General features: G+C 43.3%; 1 protein-coding gene across 3 annotated transcripts in view; it reads left to right on the top strand.

The window, feature by feature from the left end:
- C2H3orf20 (chromosome 2 C3orf20 homolog) overlaps positions 1-21,747 on the top strand; it is a 93,280-nt gene that overhangs the window by 12,917 nt on the left and 58,616 nt on the right. For all 3 annotated transcript variants that reach the window (XM_025376587.1, XM_025376586.1, XM_025376584.1), the window contains exons 5-7: positions 2,682-2,801; positions 16,114-16,246; positions 17,307-17,588. In XM_025376587.1, the coding sequence (XP_025232372.1) occupies positions 2,682-2,801; positions 16,114-16,246; positions 17,307-17,588 (535 nt within the window). The remainder of the gene's footprint in view (positions 1-2,681; positions 2,802-16,113; positions 16,247-17,306; positions 17,589-21,747) is intronic.

Below are 21,747 nucleotides of genomic sequence, written 5' to 3'. Positions count from 1 at the left end.
TTTTAAAATACAAGATCAAATGTTATTTTGATAAATTTTGGCTTCCTTTTCTAATACAAAGTTGTGATAAAACACTCTTCCCCCCAGTGTTTACCATGAAATGAAGATCTCGGTTTTAGGGGAAGTTACACTGTGCCTGTTTTGTTTAGGATCAGCTAGACTCTGAGACCACAGGCCCTCTAGTTGTGCTGTAATTATTTGTGCAGGTGGTGATCACCAGACAGAGCTCTGCACCTTGCATTCTGTTTTGGGGCTTAGAGATCTCCCTCATTTGGGGGCACAGCTGCTAAGTAGTCCGTTGCATGTGCATGAGAGCCCCATGACAGATGTCAAGGTAGCTCCAGCCCAACCCTTGGGCCTCATATCTGCCTGAGCTACTCCTAACAAAATATCATGTCTCCTCACCTTTAAAAGGAAAATGGTCCTCACCACTAACCTCCTTCTCATAAAGTGTTTCAGCATTCTTTCAGGATGAGGGAGGCGCAGTGGCTTCTGGCATCCCATGTGGGTTGTGATTCATCTAATGGAGAAGAATGGGAAGTGAGTTAAGCTGAGCTGGCGGGGGCAGGGGGCCTTTTGGGTGATCTCTGCATCTTGCTGTCCTGCTGCAGCAGCCGATTGCTGAGAGTGCCCCTCTCCATCACACTCCCTAGCAAGCCTTCCTGTCTTGTTGGCACTTGCTGATGCAGATGCTCCCCTCTTTAAATAAGCCTCGAGTTTAAAGACAAAAATCTAAGTAGCAAAACAAAAACAGAGTGATCCATTTCTTTTGGAAAAACACTCGTTCATCCTAAAAGGACTTTACTTAGATAGTGCTCCTGGGGCATAAAAAAGAAGACTCAAACTCTGGTGATTTTTTTTGCATGAATTATGTGTTTTTGGGACCATCCTCTTATGTGAGGTAGACAAAAGCTGGTTAAAAGTTAAAAGAGTTAACAACTTTTAAAGTTGTTATCAGGCCAAGTGTGGTGGCTCACGACTGTAATCCCAGCATTTTGGGAGGCTGAGGCAGGAGGATTGCTTGAGGCCAGGAGTTCAAGACCAGCCAGGCCAACATGGTGAAACCCTGTCTCTACTAAAAATATATTAAAAAATTAGCCAGCCATGGTGGCATACATCTGTAGTCCCAGCTACTCGGGAGGCTGAGGCAGGAGAATCGCTTGAACCTGGGAAGCAGAGGTTGCAGTGAGCTGAGATTGTGCCACTGCACTCCAGCCTGGATGACAAAGTGAGACTGTCAAAAAAAAAAAAAAGCTGTATCTGTGTATCTGGAATATCTCCTGTGCTAAGTAGTCTTCCCTCCTGTCCTGATACCTACTAGCCCTGGCTTGTCACTGAAGAAAACCAGACTGCTCCTTTATTTTTAGTTGATGACAATATTATTAATAAAAATGCAAAAAAGAGGAAACAATCCTGCTATCTTTATATAAGAGCTACTTTTCACCTTGGCAGTTTCCTCTGTGGTTCCTGTGCTCATGTATGTATATATATTTTTAGGATATTGCAGTTTTTCTGTTTCTTAGTTTCTTTTACTTAACAGAGTACAACTGTTTTCCAACATGGCTGTATACTTTAAATAATTGTCAGTTTGAGTGGGCATAGACTCCTTGTAATGTTCATGTTCCACATTTACCTAAATGTTTAGGTTTCCAGGCTTTTTGTTATTTGTATAATATGCATTGTAATAGGCAACTTTATGCACGTGGCTTCTTATTTCTGTTGTATTTGGTTAACTTCCCAGGGGTGGGATTATTAGAGCAGAGGTCTCAGTATATACATAGCTCTTCTTCTGAAATCACACTTAATTTGGATTCTCTCTACACCAACAGGGTTGATGGGTTTTATTCCTTCTTTACCATTACTGGCCATTGTTAGTTCTTTTCATTTCTACCAAGTTAGAAAGTCCTGAAAGTTGTTTTAATTTCAGCTTCTGGATCACTCGCAGAGGTGATTACTTTTGTGTTTTATCATCCATTGTGGAATCTTTGTAGTCTTTGTCCGCTCAGGAGGTCCAGTTTGCCATTTTCTTTTTGAATTTGAGTGAGCTGTGGTGAGTGAACCACCTAACATTTTCTAACAATGGTTTCATGCCTAACCAGTGAAATGACTATATTTGGGGGAAGAATAAACAAATGATTTGGTGAGGTTTGTGTAAGAATGAGCAAGATTTTCCACTAGCCATAAGGGTGCTACATTTTAATTCTTAAGTGGTCAGACATCAAATGATTCTACACAAGATGGTGTGATTCTGCAAGAGACTGATATATTATTGAAGAAGCATCTGATTTCTGTGGCTTAGATAAGGGGGAATAGATGATTCTTAATTTCCTTCTTACTGGCCCAAGGCTTATCCTCTCAACCTGGTGTAGCACCGATATCTGCCTTTGCCCTTGGAGTAATATCACCTTTTGTGCTTGCTTGCTGTTCCTTGTTCCGGTCCGCATCTTGAGGGTTGGGGAGGAGAGGCACTAGCAGAGGGGAACTATAAAGATTTCCCCTAATTGCTCTGCCGGTGCATTGCAAAATCTCCTTCTTCCAAGATCTAGGTGTTTTGTAACAATGCGTCACTTTACAGTATCTGACCCACCATACTACTAGAATAAGAAATCCATGTTACATTTTTGGCTAATAAAATTAAAAGTAAACAGTTTAAAGAAGAATCTCTCTCTCTCCCACTCCAGAGTCCCTCGCAAACATATCCGCCATTGGGGTGAACTCGCCTTACCAGCTGATCTACCACTCTTCCACAGCCTGTCTGAGCTTTTCCCTCTCTACTGGAAAAGAAGCCAAGAAGAAAATAGGTAACAATGGTTGCTAGCAAGACCTCATAGCCTACCATTCATTGGTGGTGGCAGTGGGGTGGGGGATAGGTTTCTGTCTACCCTGTGTAGGTTGGTGGGATGGTTTGATTTGGTCTTCTGATTGGAAGGATACATAGTGGCTCCACCTGGAGATCCAGCAGCTGTCCACACAGATTTGCTCATGGAAAGGTTGTCACAGCCAGCCCTATCACTGCATAGCACGGGCTCATCATTTCAGTTTGCTCGTGCCCTGCTTTCCCAGTGATGTGGTGTCCCTCCCCTGGGACAACATCCCACCAAACCCATCTCTTCCACCCCCTACAGTATCCCAAACTCACGCCTCTGCTCAGACAGCTTTGTCCAGTCACGCAGCAAGTGAGGGAACTAGTATCTGAAGAGAGGCATTTGGATATCAAACCTGGTAGACCTCAGTTGCACATCCCAAACTGGGCAAGTTTGTGTGGGCAGGAAACAAAGACATAGAAGATACTCCTATTCTACTGAGGAAGACACACACAGGAGAGGCTTCAGGAAGAGAACAGGTAGCAGATGAAGACAAGCAGTCTAACAACACCTGCTCAAGAAGAAGCTCAGAGGAGAGACAGGCTGGGGCTGCAGAGAGCAGGGAAAAGCCTGGCAGAACTCCCAAGTCCACCCTGCTAGCCATGACAGATGGGTTGTGGGGACAGGGTAGGTAGGAGAGGACCACGTTCCTGAAGGTGGTGAGAGGGGGTGGATGGTAGGCAGGAATGCTCAAGCTGTCCAGTTGATTCCCACTGACACTGGAGGTAAGGCTGGAAGCCAAGGAGCTTGGATTTCCTCTATGCCCCCACCCCTGGCTGGCTGTGTGACCCACCTTCCTCAGCCCTCACCTCCATGTCGGTAAAAGGGAGATGGTCATCATGGGTGTGCCTTGTATTTCATCACTCACCATATCAAGCTGATCCTATACTCTTTCCATTAATGAACAAACGGTTATTGAACACTTGCTAACTGTCAGTCTCTGTACCAAATGCTGGGGATACAGATGTGGACTTGTAAGACAGAAAATGCCTTGCTTAAAGGAGCTGACCTCCTCAGCTTCTGGGCATGGAGTAGCTTCGGCGGCTGCCACACCTTCCTGACTGCTTTACCTGTGTTGATATGTGCTTCATCTCATTGTGGTACAATAACCCACAGCACCATTGCCAGCACCCCACTGCATATGCGCCTGGCTTGGTACTCCATTACCATGTGCCCTCCTGAGCTGGCCCTAGATCTGGCCCTGTGATCCCACAGTCAGTTTGAGGGAAAAGGAAGTACCCTCAAGACACCTGGTGATTTAATGACTTTTTCTGCTTAATGAACCTGAGGGTGATGTCTTGAGCAAGGTTGTTTCAAAGCAAAAGTTAAATACAGAAGTCCTCCTTATCCAGGGTTTCCCCTTTCTGTGGTTTCAGTTACCCATGGTCAACCACAGTCCAAAAATATTAAGATATTTTGAGGCAGAGAGAGAGACCACATTCACATAACTCTTTTTAATTTTAAATTTTTGTGGGTATAGTTGGTATATATATTTATGGGTTATGTGAGATATTTTGATACAGGCACGCAGTAATCACATCAAGTTAAATGGGGTGTCCATCACCTTATGCATTTATGTTACGAACAATTCAATTGTGCTCTTTTAGTTATTTAAAAATATATAATTAAATTATGTTTGACTATAATCATCCTGAATGCTATCAACTACTAGGTCTTATTCATTCTTACTATTTTTTTGTATCCATTAGCCCTTCCCACTCCACACTACCCTTCCCAGCCTCTGGTAACTATCTGCTCTCTATCTCCATGAGTTTAATTGTTTTAATTTTTAGCTCTGATAAAGTAGAACATACGAAGTTTGCCTTTCTGTGCCTGGCTTATTTCACTTAACATAATGATCTCCAGTTTCATTCATGTTGTTGCAAATGACAGGATCTCATTCTCTTTTTATGGCTGACTAGTACTCCATTATATGTAGGTACCACACTTCTTCATCCATTTATCTGTTGTTGATTGATACTTAGATTGCTTCCAAATCTTGGCTATTATGAAAGGTGCTGCCCTAAACATGGGAGTGCAGGTATCTCTTTATTATACTGATTTCTGTCCTTTCAGGTATATACTTAGGAGTGGAATTACTGGATTGTATAGTAGCTCTATCTTTATTTTTTTGAGGAACCCCCAAACTGTGGTTGTGCTAATTGACATTCCCACCAACTGTTATGAGGGTTTCTTTTTCTCCACATCTTCACCAGCATTTGTTGTTGCCTCTCTTTCAGACAAAAGCCGTTTTAACTGGGTGAGATGATATCACCTTGTAGTTTTAATTTGCATTTCTCTATGAGTGATGTTGGGCACTTTTTCATACACTTATTTGCCATTTATATGTCTTTTTTTGAGAAGAATGAGTTTGAAAGCTCGTTCAATCAGATTATTAGATTTTTTTTTTCCTATTGAGTTGTTTGAGCTCCTTATGTATTCTGGTCATTAATCCTTTATCGAATGGGTAGTTTGCAAATATTTTCTCCCAGTCTGTGGTTTGTCTCTTCACTTTGTTGATTGTTTCCTTTGCTGTGCAGAAGCTTTTTAACTTGATGTGATCTGATTTGTCCATTTTTGTTTTGGTTGCCTGTGCTTGTGGGGTATTACTCAAGAAATCTTTGCCCACTCCACTGTCCTGGAGAGTTTCCCCTAATGTTTTCTATTAGTAGTTAATAGTTTGTGGGATTTGGCCTGAGATTTAAGTCTTTAATCCATTTTGATTTTATTTTTGTATATGGTGAGAGATAGGGGTTCTTCTGTATATGGATATCCAGTTTTCCCAGCACCATTTATTGAAAAGATCGTTCTTTCCCCAGTGTATGTTCTTGGCACCTTTTTCATAAATAGGTTCATTGTAGATGTATAGATTTATTTTGGGTCTCTGTATTGTGTTTCACTGGCCTACGTGTCTGTTTTTATGCCAGTACCATGCTGTTTTGGTTACTATAGCTCTGTAGTATAATTTGAAGTCAGGTAAAGTGATTCCTCTAGTTTTGTTATTTTTATTTATGATAGCTTTGGCTATTCTAGGGCTTTTGTGGTTCCATATAAACTTTAGGAATGTTTTTTTCTATTTCTGTGAAGATTGCCATTGGTATTTTGATAGGGATTGCATTAAATCTGTAGATTGCTTTGGGTAGTACGGACATTTTAACAGTATTTATTCTTCCAATCCATGAACATGGAATAGCTTTCCATTTTTTGATGTCATCTTCAGTTTTTTTGCATCAGTGTTTTATAGTTTTCATTGTAGAAATCTTTCATTTCTTTGTTTAGTTCGTGACTATTTTAAATGGAATTACTTTCTTAGTTTCTTTTTCAGACTATCCACTGTTGGTATATAGAAATGCTACTGATTTTGTTATGTTGATTTTTGTATCCTGCAACCTTACTGAGTTTATCGGTTCTAATAATTTTTTGGTGGAGTCTTTAGGTTTTTCCAAATATAAGATCATATGATCTGCAAACAAGGACAGTTTGACTTCTTCCTTTCCAATTTGGATGCCCTTTATTTCTTTCTCTTTTCTGATTGCTCTAGCCAGGATTCCCAGTACTATATTGAATAATAGTGGTGAAAGTGAGCGTTCTTGTCGTGTTCCTGATTTTAGAGGAAAGATTCAGTTTTTCCCCATTCAGTGTGATACTAGGTATGAGTCTGTCATATATGGCTTTTACTGTGTTAAAGCATATTCCTTCTATACCCAGTTTTTTGAGGGTTTTTATCATGAAGGGATGTTGAATTTTATCAAATGCTTTTCCAGTATCAGTTGAAATGGCCACAGGGTTTTTGTACTTCATTCTGTTGATAGGATGTATCACATTGATTGATTTGCATATGTTGAACCATCCTTGCATCCCAGAGATAAATCCCACTTGGTCATGATGAATGATCTTTTTAATGTGTTGTTGAATTCAATTTGCTAGTATTGAGGATTTTTGCACCAATATTCGTCAGTGGTATTGGCCTGTAGTTTTCTTTTTTTTGATGTGTCTTTGTCTGGTTTTGGTATCAGAGTAATACTGGCATCATAGAATGAGTTTATAAGTATTCCTTCCTCCTCTATTTTTCAGAAAAGTTTGAGTAGGATTGGTACGTTCTTTAAATGTTTGGTAGAATTTGACAGTGAAGCTCTTGGGTCCCAGGCTTTTCTTTTCTGGGAGACTTTTTATTATAGTTTCAATCTCGTTACTTGTTATTGGTCTGTTCAGGTTTTGGATTTCTTCATGGCTTAGTCTTGGTAGGTTGTATGTGTCTAGGAATTTATCCATTTCTTCTAGATTTCCCAATTTATTGACATATAGTTGCTCATAATAGGGACTAATGATCCTTTGAATTTTTGCAATATCAATTGCCTCCTTTTTCATCTCTGGTTTTATTTAATTGGGTCTTCTCTCTTTTTTTCTTAGTCTGGCTAAAGGCTTGTCAAATTTGTTTAACTTTTTTAAAAAACAGCTTTTGTTTTTATTGATCTCTTGTATTGTTTTCCTTGTTTCCATTTTATTTATTTCTGATCTTATCTTTATTATTTCTTTTCTTCCACTAATTTTGTGTTTGGTTTGCTCTTGCTTTTCTAGTTCTTTAAGTTGCATCATTGGGTTGCTTATTTGAAGTTTTTCTTCTTCTTCTCTCTTTTTTTTTTTTTTTGGAGATGAAGTCTCACTCTGTTGCCCCAGGCTGGAGTGCAGTGGTATGATCTCAGTTCACTGCAACCTCTGCCTCCCGAGTTCAAGCCATTCTCCTGCCTCAGCCTCCTGAGTAGCTGGGATTACAGACGCGCACCACCATGTCTGGGTAATTTTTGTATTTTTAGTAGAGACAGGGTTGCACCATGTTGACCAGGCTGGTCTTGAACTTCTGACCTCAAGTGATCCACCTTCCTTGGCCTCTCAAAGTGCTGGGATTACAGGCATAAGCCACCGTGCCTGGGCTGAAGTTTTTCTTCTTTTTGATGTAGGCACTTAACAGCTATAAATTTTCCTCTTAATACTGCTTTCACTGTATCCCATAGGTTTTGGTATGTTGTGTTTCCATTGTCTTTTGCTTCAAGAATTTTTTAAAATTTCCTTCTTAATTTCTTCATTGACCCACTGGTCATTCAGGAGCATGTTGTTTAATTTCCATGAATTTATGTTGTTTCCAAAATTCCTCTTCTTGATTTCTAGTTTTATTCCATTGTGATCAGAGAATATGGTTGCTGTTATTTCAGGTTTTTTTTTTTTAATGTTTTAAGACTTGTTTTGTAAGCTAACATATGATCTAGCTTTGAAAATGATCCATGTGCTAAGGAGAAGAATGTGTATTTTGCAGCCATTGGATGAAATGTTCTGTAAATATCTATTAGGTCCATTTGGTCTATAATACAGATTAAGTCTGATGTTTCTTTGTTGATTTTCTGTCTGGAAGATCTGTCCAATGCTGAAAGCAGGGTGTTGCTATCTCCAGCTATTATTTTACTGGGGTCTTTCTCTCTCTTTAGCTCTAATAATATTTGCTTTATGTGTCTGGCTGCTCCAGTGTTGGGTATATATATATTTATAGTTGTTACATCTTCTTGCTGAATTGACTTATTATATAGTGACCTTCCTTGTCTCTTTCTATAGTTTTTGTTTCAAAATCTATTTTGTCTAAGTATAGCTACTCCTGTTCTTTTTTGATTTCCATTTGCATGTAACATCTTTTTTTCATTCCTTTATTTTCAGTCTATGTGTGTCTTTATAAGTGGAGTGTGCTTCTGATCATGGGGTCTTATTTTTTTATCCATCCAACAACTCTATGTCTTTTGATTGGAGAGTTTAGTCCATTTACATTCAATGTTATTATTGATAAGTAAGGACTTACTCCTGCCATTTGGTTGTTCTCTGGTTGTTTTGTGGTCTTACTCTTCTTTCCTTCGCTCCTGTCTTCCTTTTACTGAAAGTGATTTTCTCTTGTGGTATGATTAAATTTCTTGTTTTTTATTTTTTGTGTACCCATTATGTGTTTTTTGATTTGAGTTTACCATGAGGCTTGCAAATACTATCTTATGACTCATTATTTTAAGCTGATAATAACTTCACACTGTTTGCATAAACAAAGAAACAAACAACCAAAGAGAAAACTAATAAAACTCTACACCTTAACTTCATCTCCCCACATTTTAACTTTTTGTTATTTCTATTTATATCTTATTGTACTATATCTTGAAACGTTGTTGTAGCTATTATTATTATTATTATTTTTTGAGACGGAGTCACGGTCTGTCACCCAGGCTGCAGTGCAGTGGCACGTCTTGGCTGACTGCAACCTCCTTCTCCTGAGTTCAAGCAATTCTCCTGCCTCAGCCTCCCAAGTAGCTGGGACTACAGGCGCATACCACCACACCCAGCTAATTTTTGTATTTTTAGTAGAGATGGGGGTTTCACTATGTTGGCCAGGCTGATCTCGAACTCCTGGACCTCAAGTGATCTGCCTGCCTCGGCCTCCCAAAGTGCTGGGATTATAGGCGTGAGCCACCACGCTGACCTGTAGCTATTATTTTTTATGGATTTGTCTTTTAGTCTTTCTACTTGAGATAGTAGTAGCTTACACACCTTAGTAACAGTGTTGTAATATTCTGGTTTTCTCTGTACTATTACCAGTGAGTTTTATACTAACACCTTTTCTTTCTGATTGAAGTACTGGCTTTAGGATTTCATGTAGAAGAGGTCTGGTGTTGATGAAATTCCTCAGCTTTTGTTTGTCTAGGAAAGTCTTTATTTCTTCATGTTTGAAAGGTATTTTCACAAGATATACTATTCTAGGGTAAAAGGTTTTTTCCTTCAACCCTTTAAATATGTCATGCCACTCTCTCCTGGCCTGTAACATTTCCACTGAAAAGTCTGCTGCCAGACAAATGGAGCTCCATTGTATGTTATTTGTTTCTTTCCTCTTGCTGCTTTTAGTATCCTTTCTTAGGATCCTTGACCTTTGGGAGTTTGGTTATTAAATGCCTTAAAGTAGTCTTCTTTGGGTTAAATCTGCTTAGTGTTCTATGACCTTCTTGTACTTGAATTTTGGTATCTTTCTCTAGGTTTGGGAAGTTCTCTGTTGTTATTTCTTTGAATAAACTTTCTACCCCTGTCTCTTTCTCTACCTCATCTTTAAGGCCAATAACTCTTAAATTTGCCCTTTTGAGGTTATTTTCTAGACCTTGTAGCCATGTTTCATTCTTTATTCTTTTTTCTTTTGTCTCCTCTGACTGTATATTTTCAAACAGCATGTCTTCAAGCTCACTAATTCTTTCTTCTGCTTGATAAATTCTGCTGATAAAAGATTCTGACTAATTTCTCAGAATGTCAATTGTATTTTTGAATCCAGAATTTCTGCTTGATTCTTTAAAATTATTTCAGTCTCTTTAAAAATTAATTAATTAATTAATTATTTATTTATTTATTTATTTTTGAGATGGAGTCTTGCTCTGTCGCCCAGGCTGGAGTGCAGTGGCACGATCTCGGCTCACTGCAAGCTCCGCCTCCCAGGTTCACGCCATTCTCCTGCCTCAGCCTCCCGAGTAGCTGGGACTACAGGCGCCTGCCACCATGCCCGGCTAATTTTTTTGTATATGTTTTAGTACAGAGTTTCACCATGTTAGCTAGGATGGTTTCGATCTCCTGACCTTGTGATCCGCCCGCCTCGGCCTCCCAAAGTGCTGGGATTACAGGCGTAAGCCGTCACGCCTAGCCTATTATTATTATTTTTTATTATACTTTAAGTTCTAGGGTGTATGTGCACAATGTGCAGGTTTGATACATAGGTGTACATGTGCCATGTTGGTTTGCTGCCCATCAACTCATCATTTACATTAGGTATTTCTCTGAACGCTATCCTTCCCCCAGCCTCCAACCCCCGCAACAAGCCCTCGTGTGTGATGTTCCCTGCCCTGTGGCCAAGTGATCTCATTGTTCAATTCCCACCTGTGAGTGCGGTGTTTGGTTTTCTGTCCTTGTGATAGTTTGCTGAGAATGATGGTTTCCAGCTTCATCCATGTCCCTGCAAAGGACATGAACTCATCCTTTTTTATGGCTGCATAGTATTCCATGATATATATGTGCCACATTTTCTTAATCCAGTCTATCACTGATGGACATTTGGGTTGGTTCCAAGTCTTCGTTATTGTGAATTGTGCTGCAATAAACATATGTGTGCATGTGTCTTTATAGTAGCATGATTTATAATCCTTTGGGTATATACCCAGTAATGGGATGGCTGGATCAAATGGTAGTTCTAGTTCTAGATCCTTGAGGAATCGCCACACTGTCTTCAATCTCTTCGTTAAATGATAGAATTCTGAATTCTTTCTCTGTGTTATCTTGAATTTCTTTGAGTTTCCTCAAAGCAGCTATTTTAAATTCTCTGTCTGAAAGGTAACATATCTGTTTCTCCAGGATTGGTCACTGGTGCCTTGTTTAGTTCATTTTGTGAAATCATATCTTCCTGGATGGCCTTGATGCCTGTGGATGTTCATCAGTGTTGGCATTGAAGAGTTAGGTATTTATTGTAGTCTTCACAGTCTGGGGTTGTTTGTACTTTTCCTTCTTGGGAAGGCTTTCCAGGTATTTGAAAGGGCTTGGGTGTTGTGACCTAAGCCATATCTGCATTAGGGGGCAACCCAAGCCCAGTAACATTGTGGTTCTTTCTGACTCAGAGAGGTACTGCCTTGGTGATCTTGGATAAGATCCAGGAGAATTCTCTAGATTATCGCAGAGACACTTGTTCTCTTCCCTGCTTTCCCCCAAACAAATGGAGTCTCTCTCTGTGCTGAGCCACCTGGAGCTGGGGATGGGGTGACACAAGTTACCCCTGTGGCCACCACCACTGGGACTGCACTGGATGAAACCTAAAGCTAGCACAGCACTGGGTCTTGCCCAAGACCTGCTGTAACTACTGCCAGACTACTGCCTATATTTGCTGAAGGCCCCTAGGGATCTACAATCAGCAGGTGGTGAAGCCAGCCAGGTTTCTGTTCTTCCCTTTAGGGCAGAAAGTTCCCACAGGCCCCAGGCAGGTCCAGAGATGTTGTCTGGGAGCCAGGACTAGAGTAAAACACCTTCAAAATCTACCTGATATTCTATTGTACTGTGGCTGAGCTGGCACTCAAACCATGAGACACAGTCCTTCCCACTCTTCCCTCCCTCTTCCACAGGCAGAGGAGTCTCACGCTTTGGCCACCACCACCAGGTCCATGGGGAGTACTGCCAGGCTACTGCAACTGTTCACTTAAGGTCCAAGGACTCTTCAGTTAGGCCTGGGACTCACTCTTCAGGGCAGTGGGCTCCCCTGTGCCCCAGGACAGGTATAGAAATGCCATCCAAGAGCCAAGGCATGGAATCAGAGCCCCTTAGTGCTCTGCCTCCTCATTGCTGAGCTAGTACATAAGGTGCAAGACAGAGTCCTCTTTACGTTTCCCTCTGCTTTTCTCAAGCAGAAGGAGTCCCTCACTGTGACCACCATATCTGAGAATGTGCTGAGTCTCTCCTGAAGCCAGCATGTCTCAGAGTGTCACCCAAGGTCCACAGCCTACTACCTGGGTATCACTGCTGGTTATTCAGTCAGCAGGTGATGGGTCCTGCCAGGACTGGGTCCTTCCCTTCAAGGAAGTAGGTTCCCTTCTGGCCCAGGATGTATCTAGAAATGTAATCTGGGAGCTAGGGCCTGGAATGGGGGCCTCATGACACTGACTGGTACCCTATCCTACTGTGGCTAAACTGGTATCCAAGAGGTTAAATGAAGTCCTTTTTACTCTTCCCTCTTCTCTCCTCAAGTGGAAGAAAGGGGTCTTTTTTGGAGCCATGAACTGTGGCACTTGGGCTTGGGGGAGGGGTGTCACAAGCACTCCCTTAGCTGCCCCAGCTGGTGCCTTAGTAGGTTGCGTACCCTCTAAATCCACTGGCTCTGAGCCCAGCTCAGCACTAAGGCTTGCCTGGGAGTTGTAGTCCTTGCGGCCTAGGTTGCCTTTCAAGTTTATTTAGAACTCCAGAGCCCACAGTGGACAGGCGTGCCAAAAGGCAGGATGCGGCCACTGGGATGGGTGATTTCCCTTTGGCTAGGGCAGGTCTAAATGCTCCCTCCATGAGTGAGCTTCAGCTGAGTTCAGCCTGCTTTTGCTTTCCACTGTGACGGGAAAGCACTGAGTTCAATGCAAAGTCTGACAATCACTGCACTCTCCCTCTCCCAAATGCATAGATCCTCTCTCTGTGCCATGTAGCTGCTGCCAGGGATGGGGAGGGGTTGTGTCAGCAATTCAAGACTGTCTTTCCTACCTCTCCAGTGCCTCTTTCAGCAATATGAAGTTAAAATCAGGTACTATGAGTGCTTACCTGGTTTTTGGCTATTTTGAAGATGCTTTTTTTGTGTAGGTAGTTGTTAAATTTGGTGTTCCTGTGGGGAGGACAATCAGTAGAGCCTTCTATTTGGCCATCGTTCCCCACCCCTCCACCTAACTTTTATTACAATATGTTGTTTTAATTGTTCTATTTTAGTAGGAGTTATTGTTAATCTCTTAGGGTCTAACTTATCAATTAAACTTTATCATAGGTGTGCATGTAAAAAACATAGCATATACAGGTTTGGTACTATCCATGCTTTCAGGCATTTACTAGGGGTCCTGGAATGTGTCTCTCAAGGATTGGGGGAACTGCTGCATGTCTATTGGCCTCTTGTCTATGTGGCTGCTTTCCTTTGCCACCCAACTTTTAGCCGCCTTGTTGTGTCCATTGACACTGGGATGTATATTCCGTGATGCTGCATTATAGGGCCTTAATCTTGTTTAGCAATTAGGCTCATATGTGCATGCTAGGATGGGTGATTAGCCTTGCCTCATAGCTCATAAGTAACTGTGGGTCCAAGCTAGCCCAGCAATGTCCCAGTTTATGCCTGTTGTCCTATGACATATGTATGAATGATGCCTGATTTTGCTATAGCCATTCTGGTTTGAAGTCACTTTGGGTTTGGGGGCCTCCACCATCCATTCCATATCCATATACTATTCCAGCTCACCTGCTGGCAGTTCTGGGGCCAGGCTGACTTTGAGCACCAGCTCCAGGAGTTGGGCTTACTCCCTGAGGGGACAGCAGCTATTTCTGGAAGGTATCCAACGTTACAAGAAGAGAACTGTTAATGGCAGTTCCTAATCAGAGCAAGAGACCATCACCTTTGAGGAGCCCAAGGCACCTGGGGCAGGTCAGACATAGAGGCTTAATCCAGCAGATGCTCCAGGTGGCCCGCCAGCAGGTCGCTGGACCTCAGGCCCTAGGCTTAAGTTCAGGGTTCAGTCTCTGGTCCCTGTTGGCAGGAGAAGTGGGGAAAGCGACCAGAAACCACTCAGGGTGGCAGATACCAGAGATGGTCCCCAAGCACTGGCCAACAACCTCCAGGCTTCACCAACAGCAAGGAAAGCTCCATTCTGAGGACCTCAGGGCTTCAGTTAGAGCCTGAGAAATGCCCCCACCCAAAGCCAGGTTTCATCCTCAAATCTAAGGTGAAGTTGAGCCTGCATACTACAAGGCTGCAACTGGGTGGGAGTCAGAGGTTCAGTGTAGGTAGGACCTGACACAAATGACTAAATAGATGCCCCTGGAACCTAGGGTGGGAGGATCACTGCCATGACTCCACATGACCACATCCTCACACCACCTGTCATGGAGGACAGCTGTGAAAATTAGTATCACAGGCACAGATCGTTGTCATCCAGGTCATGCAGATCATTGTCATCTAGTCTGCAGAAACTCAGATGACAGTGATCTCTGCCTGTGGCACTTGGGCTCCCTCCAGAAGACCCAAGATTAGCCATCATCAGAGAAGTTTTCAAGCTGATTGAGAAGAAAGAGAAACTTTGTGTCTTTAATCAGGAGAATCAAAAGGGTCCAATTCAGTAAGGGCAGTCGAGCCCCAGAAATGCTCTTTTCCTGGAACCCAGGGAGACATGGCCAGTGTCATCACTTTGCACAAGTCAGTCCCTGACACATCCATCATGGATGACTCACAGTATGAGTAACATCTCTCTTTGATAACTGACCAGTCAACAATTCCTGGTGAGCATCAATGATACCCCCAATATTCTGACATTTAGAGGATGCTGCTCTCCTGCTCTTCCTGGCCCCATGTCCCCTAGTAAACACAATGTCTTGAAAAACCATTTTCTAAAACCCCTCCTATATTAGTTTTCATGCTGCTGATAAAGACATATCCAAGACTGGGAAGAAAAAGAGGTTTAGTTGGACTTACAGTTCCATATAGCTGAGGAGGCCTCAGAATCATGGCAGGAGGTGAAAGGCACTCCTTACATGGCAGCAAGAGAAAATGAGGAAGAAGCAAAAGCGGAAATGCCTGATGAACCCATCAGGTCTCATGAAACGTATTCACTATTATGAGAATAGCACAGGAAAGACCGGCCCCCATGATTCAATTACCTCCCCTTGGGTTCCTCCCACAACAAGTGGGAATTCTGGGAGATACAATTCAAGTTAAGATTTGGGTAGGGACACAGCCAAACCATATCATTCTGCCCCTGGCTCCTCCAAATCTCATATCCTCACATTTCCTTTTTTTTTTTTTTTTTGAGATGGAGTCTCACTCTGTCACCCAGGCTAGAGTGCAGTGGTGTGGTCTCGGTTCACTGCAACCTCCACCTCCCAGGTTCAGGAGATTCTATTGCCTCAGCCTCCTGAGTAGCTGGAACTACAGGTGTATACCAGCACGCCCAGTTAATTTTTGTATTTTTTGTAGAGATGGGGTTTCACCATGTTGGCCAGGCTGGTCTCGAACTCCTGATCTCAGGTGATCTGCTTGCCTCGGCCTCCCAAAGTGCTGGGATTGCAGGCACGAGCCACCATGCCTGACCATGTTCTCACATTTCAAAAGCAATCATGCCTTCCCAACAGTCCCCCAAAGTCTTGACTCATTTCACCATTAACCCAACAGTCCAAAGTCTCATCTGAGACAGGCAAGTTCCTTTCACCTATGAGCCTGTAAAATCAAAAGCAAGCTAGTTACTTCCTAGATACAGTGGGGATGCAGGTATTGAGTAAATACAGCCATTCCAAATGGGAAAAAAATGGCCAAAACAAAGGGGTTACAGGGCCCATGCAAGTCCAAAATCCAGCGGGACGAATTTTAAAGCTCCAAAATGATCTCCTTTGACTCCAAGTCTCACATCCAGGTCACACTGATGCAAAAGGTGGGTTCCCATGGTCTTGGGCATCTCTGTAACTTCTTGCCCTCCAATTACAGGAAAATCTAGAACTATAGAAGATGTCAGCATGCTGCCCCCGCATCGAGGAGTGGGAACCCCTGCCAACAGCCTGGAGTTCAGCGACCCCTGCCCTGAGGCCCGGGAGAAGCTGCAGGAGTTGTGTCGCCACATGTGAGCACCTAAGTGCTTGGGTCAGGGGAGGCAAGGGTTCTGAGAAAGCCCGGCCCCCAGCTGGGAGTCCCTGTGTATATGTGAGTGTCCAGTCACAGAAGTGTGGGAGACATGCTGCCTGAGAGCATGGGTTATGCGGTACTCCCCATGACAGCCACAGGTGCAGCGTCCCTCACAGGCAGACACACACCCCTGTCCTTCCTTGCTCACCATCCTGCCTACAATATCACTGCAACCATGCAAGGAAGACAAGATTGATGCCCATTTTGTGGATGGGGAAACTGAGGCAGCCTAAGCAGATATGTGAGTAAGAAATTGCCTGAGCTCACACAGCTCCAGTGGCCTGCCTCCTGCCCCTGCTCAGCAATGCTCTCTACCTCTGCAACACCTTGCCGGGGATGCCCTGTTGCATGACTCCTTACATTTAGGGCTTTTGTGCCCTGTTTGTTTCTTAACTTAATTTGCCAGATGTTCTACAAGACAAACAAAAACCTCTCAAAACAAACCAGAAAAAAGTTAGTGGTTTTTATCATTCTGTGGAGCCATCCCACAAGCCCTAGCAATTTACTCAACATTTCTCTCAGGGCCCAGGCCATTGGGTGTAAAGGACTTAAGCGCCTGTTCACATCTAATAGCTTAGTCATATATATCTCTGGGGGGTCGCTGGGCTGGAACATGGGGAGAGGGCAGCCACTGTTTGCCTCCTCACTGTGACACTCTGGAAGGAAGCTCTGTTCCCTGAAACCTCAGGACTGGGGTGAGCAAGGTCTTCAAACCCTCAGGACCGCCCCCATACTTCCACACACAGTCCCACTCCATAGGTCCTCACCCTCAGGCTCAGGTGGAAATCAGGCAAGGGCTGTTCTTAGACGGGCACTGGGAACTTCCCAGTTCTTCCCAAAAACTACCTTTATGGACGAGGGAGCGTGGGTTGGGGACGTGTACTTTGGGGACAGGGGAATGGGATAGGGGTCTTGGGTACTAAGGAGGGGCTGTAGAGAGCATCCCTGGTGCGTGAGAACCAAGAGGCTAGACAATATATTGGTCTCCTTCTCTGCAGAGAAGCCGAAAGGGCCACGTGGAAAGGGAGGAATATCTCCTACCCCATGATCTTACGAAACTACAAGGCAAAGATGCCCTCTCATCTAATGATGGCCCGCAAAGGAGACTCTCAGACCCCAGGTTTACATTACCCTCCCACCGCAAGTGCTCAGACTCTCACCCCCACACCTCACCCATCATCCGCCAACCATCTCGTCAGTCGGCATTGTCAAGAGGGGAAGGCGCCCAAGAAGGCCTTCAAGTTTCATTACACCTTCTATGACGGCTCCTCCTTTGTTTAGTATCCTTTTATTTGGTGCCACCCTATTTCCCCAGCTACTCAACCCCAGAGAACTCCAGGACTTGACACAGCCTAAATATTTCCTTGGGCCTTTTAGTTATCAGAGAAACCTGGTGGTGGGTCTCTTGGGTATTAAAAGTTTGTCTAGATCAAACTCAGGAGGTCAGAGGAGGAGGTAAGAAGTTTCAAGCCTCAAGTTCAGTTCAGATCAACATGAACATACCAAACCCCAGCTACCTGTGAGAAGCTTGTCAGTGCAGGCTGTGAATGCAGACAAAGTCCCTGCCTTTGAGGACCTCTCAGTTGAGACAAGGTTAAAGACACAAAATAAATCATCTCTAGTGGAGAGGAGGGAGTTAGGAGGCCTTAAACAATTGGGAACCTTCATCCTTCTCTCCCTGGCTCAGTGGTTAAGCCCTGTGGTCCTTGCATACTTCACCCATCCACATCCTTGGAGCCTGAGACCTCACCCCAAATACGCTATCTCCTGGGCCCTGACTGCTCTGCAGCTGAGATCTGACTGGGCTCATGAGCCTAGTGCTAGCTGTGTCCCAACCTTGGATGTAGGAGCAACAAAAGGAGAAACATTTTCTCTTTGAGAATCTGATGAAAGCTATAGACCTTCTCCCTAGAAATAAGCACTTATCTACACATACCTATAAGGCGTTACCTGTGATTGCAGGGCATTTACCAACCTCCAAAGCCTGTATTTGGATCTGAGTTTGAAAAGACAAATCTCCTTGGAGGGTGAGCCCTGAGGGCTGTGCATACCTCAGAGTGATTTGAGTCTGATTATTTTCTTCATTCACAGATGTGTATCGAGTAGCTATCACGTGCAATGAATTCAGATAATGAAGTTAATAGACCATTTGTACTTCAGAGGGAGCAACTTTAATTGCTCCTTTTAAAGTGAAGAGAAGGAGTTTGAATTTGGGTGATAAAAGCAAAAGAGAGGGCTCCCTTTAGAGAATGTCTGGGTTGGAAGTCACCTTGTACCCTATGTTCTTTTTGGAGGTCCTGTTGCCCAAACCCAACATGTTCTAGAGCTGGACCAGATCACAGATGTCTTTCATTGGCCACAAGGACTCTGAGGCCTGAGAGGGCAAAGCACTTATTCCAGGTTACGCAGTCTGGAGTTACATAAAATGTCACGGATGGAAAACACAGTCATTTGTTTCTGCCCCTTCACTGCAGAAATGGGTAAACTGAGACCCAAAGGCATGGTGTAACTGACTGTATGCCACAAAAGGAATTCTGTGGCCAAGCTAGGCCTGGGTTCAGGGCCTCGTTGCCTCAATTTAGGGTCCTCTCTTGGGTACCATTTTTATACCTTTAAGGATTATTTCCTCCAGCACAGAGCAGGGTAGAGGGCGATGGAAGTGGATCTCATTTTAATAATACAATCACTGGGCACTCAGGATCCCCTGCCCCTTTCTTGGAGGAGAGGATGGGTCTCTGGGCTGTCTCAACCACTTTCACAAAGGCCAAGGCCCCCAACTAGGCTCTCCTGGCAGCAGCCTCCTTGCTTCCTTTGTCCTCCTCTTGACTGAACTGGGAATTGAGGATTTAAGCGCTCTGTCAAAGAAGTCTCATTGTTTCTCAGACCGTAAATGAATCCATTCATCACACTCTGCTCGGCCCTGCTTGCAACACGTCCACAGTATTGAACACAGCTGACTCCTTCGAGAGCAGCTGCTGCTTGCAATGGGTTGTCTTGTGCCCCACCCCCACTTCTTTCTGACTCTTCGCTGCATTTAATAGGATGATCTCCCTGAGCTCCTCATGAAGCTGTGTCTATGAATTAGTCTTCTATCAGGGGCTTCAGAAAGAGGGTGGGCTTGTGTATGATAAGAGCACAGTACCCTAGCCTGCAGGAATCTCTGTTCTCTCGCTTGTCCCAGAATTCTGAACACCTTCCCAACCCCTACCCCCAAATGGTCTGAGAGATCCCCCAAACTTTTGATCCATTGCTGCTGGCACTCTTGACTCACACGCCAGCAGTGCTCACCTCCTGGCAATTAATGCTCTTCTCTTTGGGAGTCCTAAAAGACTAGGGCTCTAAGCTCAGTTCTTCTTGGTGACCCTACACAAGTCACTTGATCTCTGTGCCTCACTTCCCTTGATTATAAGATGAGGAAGTTGAACCCAGTGATCTTAAAGGAGAAATTCTGTGTTACCGTGTTCAAATAGTCAGAACACATGTGCAGCTATTTGATCCCTCTCAAGTACAGAAAATGTTTGGAAAGCTCTTCTTTCACCTAATGGCTTCCATAGAACACTGGGTTCAGTAGTCGATTCTGTTTTCATAGAGATTGCTGGTCAAGCACTCAGGCAAAAATGATATGTCTGGGCCGGGCGTGGTGGCTCACGCCTGTAATCCCAGCACTTTGGGAGGCCGAGGCGGGCGGATTATGAGGTCAGAAGATTGAGACCATCCTGGCTAACATGGTGAAACCCCGTCTCTACTAAAAATACAAAAAATTAGCCGGGCGTGATGGCGGGCACCTGTAGTCCCAGCTACTCAGGAGGCTGAGGCAGGAGAATGGCATGAACTCAGGAGGCGAAGCTTGCAGTGAGTCGAGATCGAGCCACTGCACTCCAGCTTGGGCGACAGAGCAAGACTCCATCTCAAAAAAAAAAAAAAAAAAAGGTATGTCTGCAATGGGAATATCATAAAGCTCTAAGCTGTAATTGGTTTGCACTTGGCAGCTTCAGACCCCAGACCCGTCTCAATGTTCACTGCATTCATTCATTCTAGTGGGTGTGAGTGGTATCTTACTGTGGTTTTAACTTATATTTACCTAATGATGAATGGCGTAGAGCATCTTTTCGTGTGTGTGTGTGTGTGTGTGTGTGTGTGTGTGTTTTGGTACATCTTCTTTGGAGAAATGTATATTGAAGTCCTTGCTCATGTTTTGATTGAGTTGTCTTTCTTTAAAACAAGTTGTAAGGGTTCTTTACATATTGTGTATATATACTAGATGCTTATCGGATATATGCTTTGCAAGTATTTTTTCCTGTACTGTCAGATGTCTTTTCACTTTCTCAGTAGCATCATTTAATGCACAAAAACTTTTAAATTTTGATGAAGTCCAATTTTTTCCACCTTTCTTTTGCTGCTTATGCATTTGGCTTTATGTCTAAAAAACCATCGCCAAATCCAAGGTTATAACATTTACGCCTGTGTTTTCCTCTTCTTTTTTTTTTTTTTTTTTTTTTTTTTTTTGAGACAGAGTTTTGTTCTTGTTGCCCAGGCTGGAGTACAATGGCGTGATCCAGCTCACCACAACCTCCGCCTCCTGGGTTCAAGTGTTTCTTCTGCCTCAGCCTCCCGAGTAGCTGGGATTACAGGTACGCACCACCATGCTGGACTAATTTTGTATTTTTAATAGAGATGGGGTTTCTCCATGTTGGTCAGGCTGGTCTTGAACTCACTCCTGACCTCAAGTGATCCACCCACCTTGGCCTCCCAAAGTGCTGGGATTACAGGCATGAGCCACCATGCCCGGCCCCCTGTGTTTTTTTCTAAGAGGTTTATACTTATAGGTCTTATGGTCTTTGAAGCATTTTGAGTTAATTTTTGTATGTGGTATAAGATAAGGTTCCAGTTTCTTTCCTTTGTGTGTGGATAGCTAATTGTCCCAGTACCATTTATTTAAGAGGCATTCTTTCCCCATTGAATGATCATGGCACCCTTGTCAAAAATCAATTGACTATAGAACTATAGATGTATGGGTTTATTTTTGGACTGTCAATTCTAAGCCATTAACACATATGTCTGTCTTTATGCCTGTACCACACTGTTTTGGCTATTGTAGTTTTGTAGTAAGTTTTGCAATAAGGTAGTGTGAGTCTCCCACTTTTTTTTTTTTTTTTTCAAGACTATTTTGGTTGCTTGGAATCTCTTACCATTTCATGTAAATTTTCAGTCAGGTTTTCCATTTCTACAAAAAAAAGCCAATAAGATTTTGATAGGCATTGCTTTGATTCTGTAGATCACTTTGGGGAGTGATACCATTAATAGTTTTTTGTTTGTTTGTTTGTTTGTTTTTGAGACTGAGTCTTGCTCTGTCACCCAGGCCAGAGTACAGTGGTGCCATCTCGGCTCACTGCAACCTCTGCCTCCCAGGCTCAAGCAATTCTCCTGCCTCAGCCTCCC

The sequence above is a fragment of the Theropithecus gelada genome, chromosome 2 (assembly GCF_003255815.1).
Source record: "Theropithecus gelada isolate Dixy chromosome 2, Tgel_1.0, whole genome shotgun sequence".
Classification (NCBI taxonomy): Eukaryota; Metazoa; Chordata; class Mammalia; order Primates; family Cercopithecidae; genus Theropithecus; species Theropithecus gelada.
Note: the sequence above shows the minus strand (reverse complement) of the source record. Positions and strands in the feature narration are given on the sequence as shown.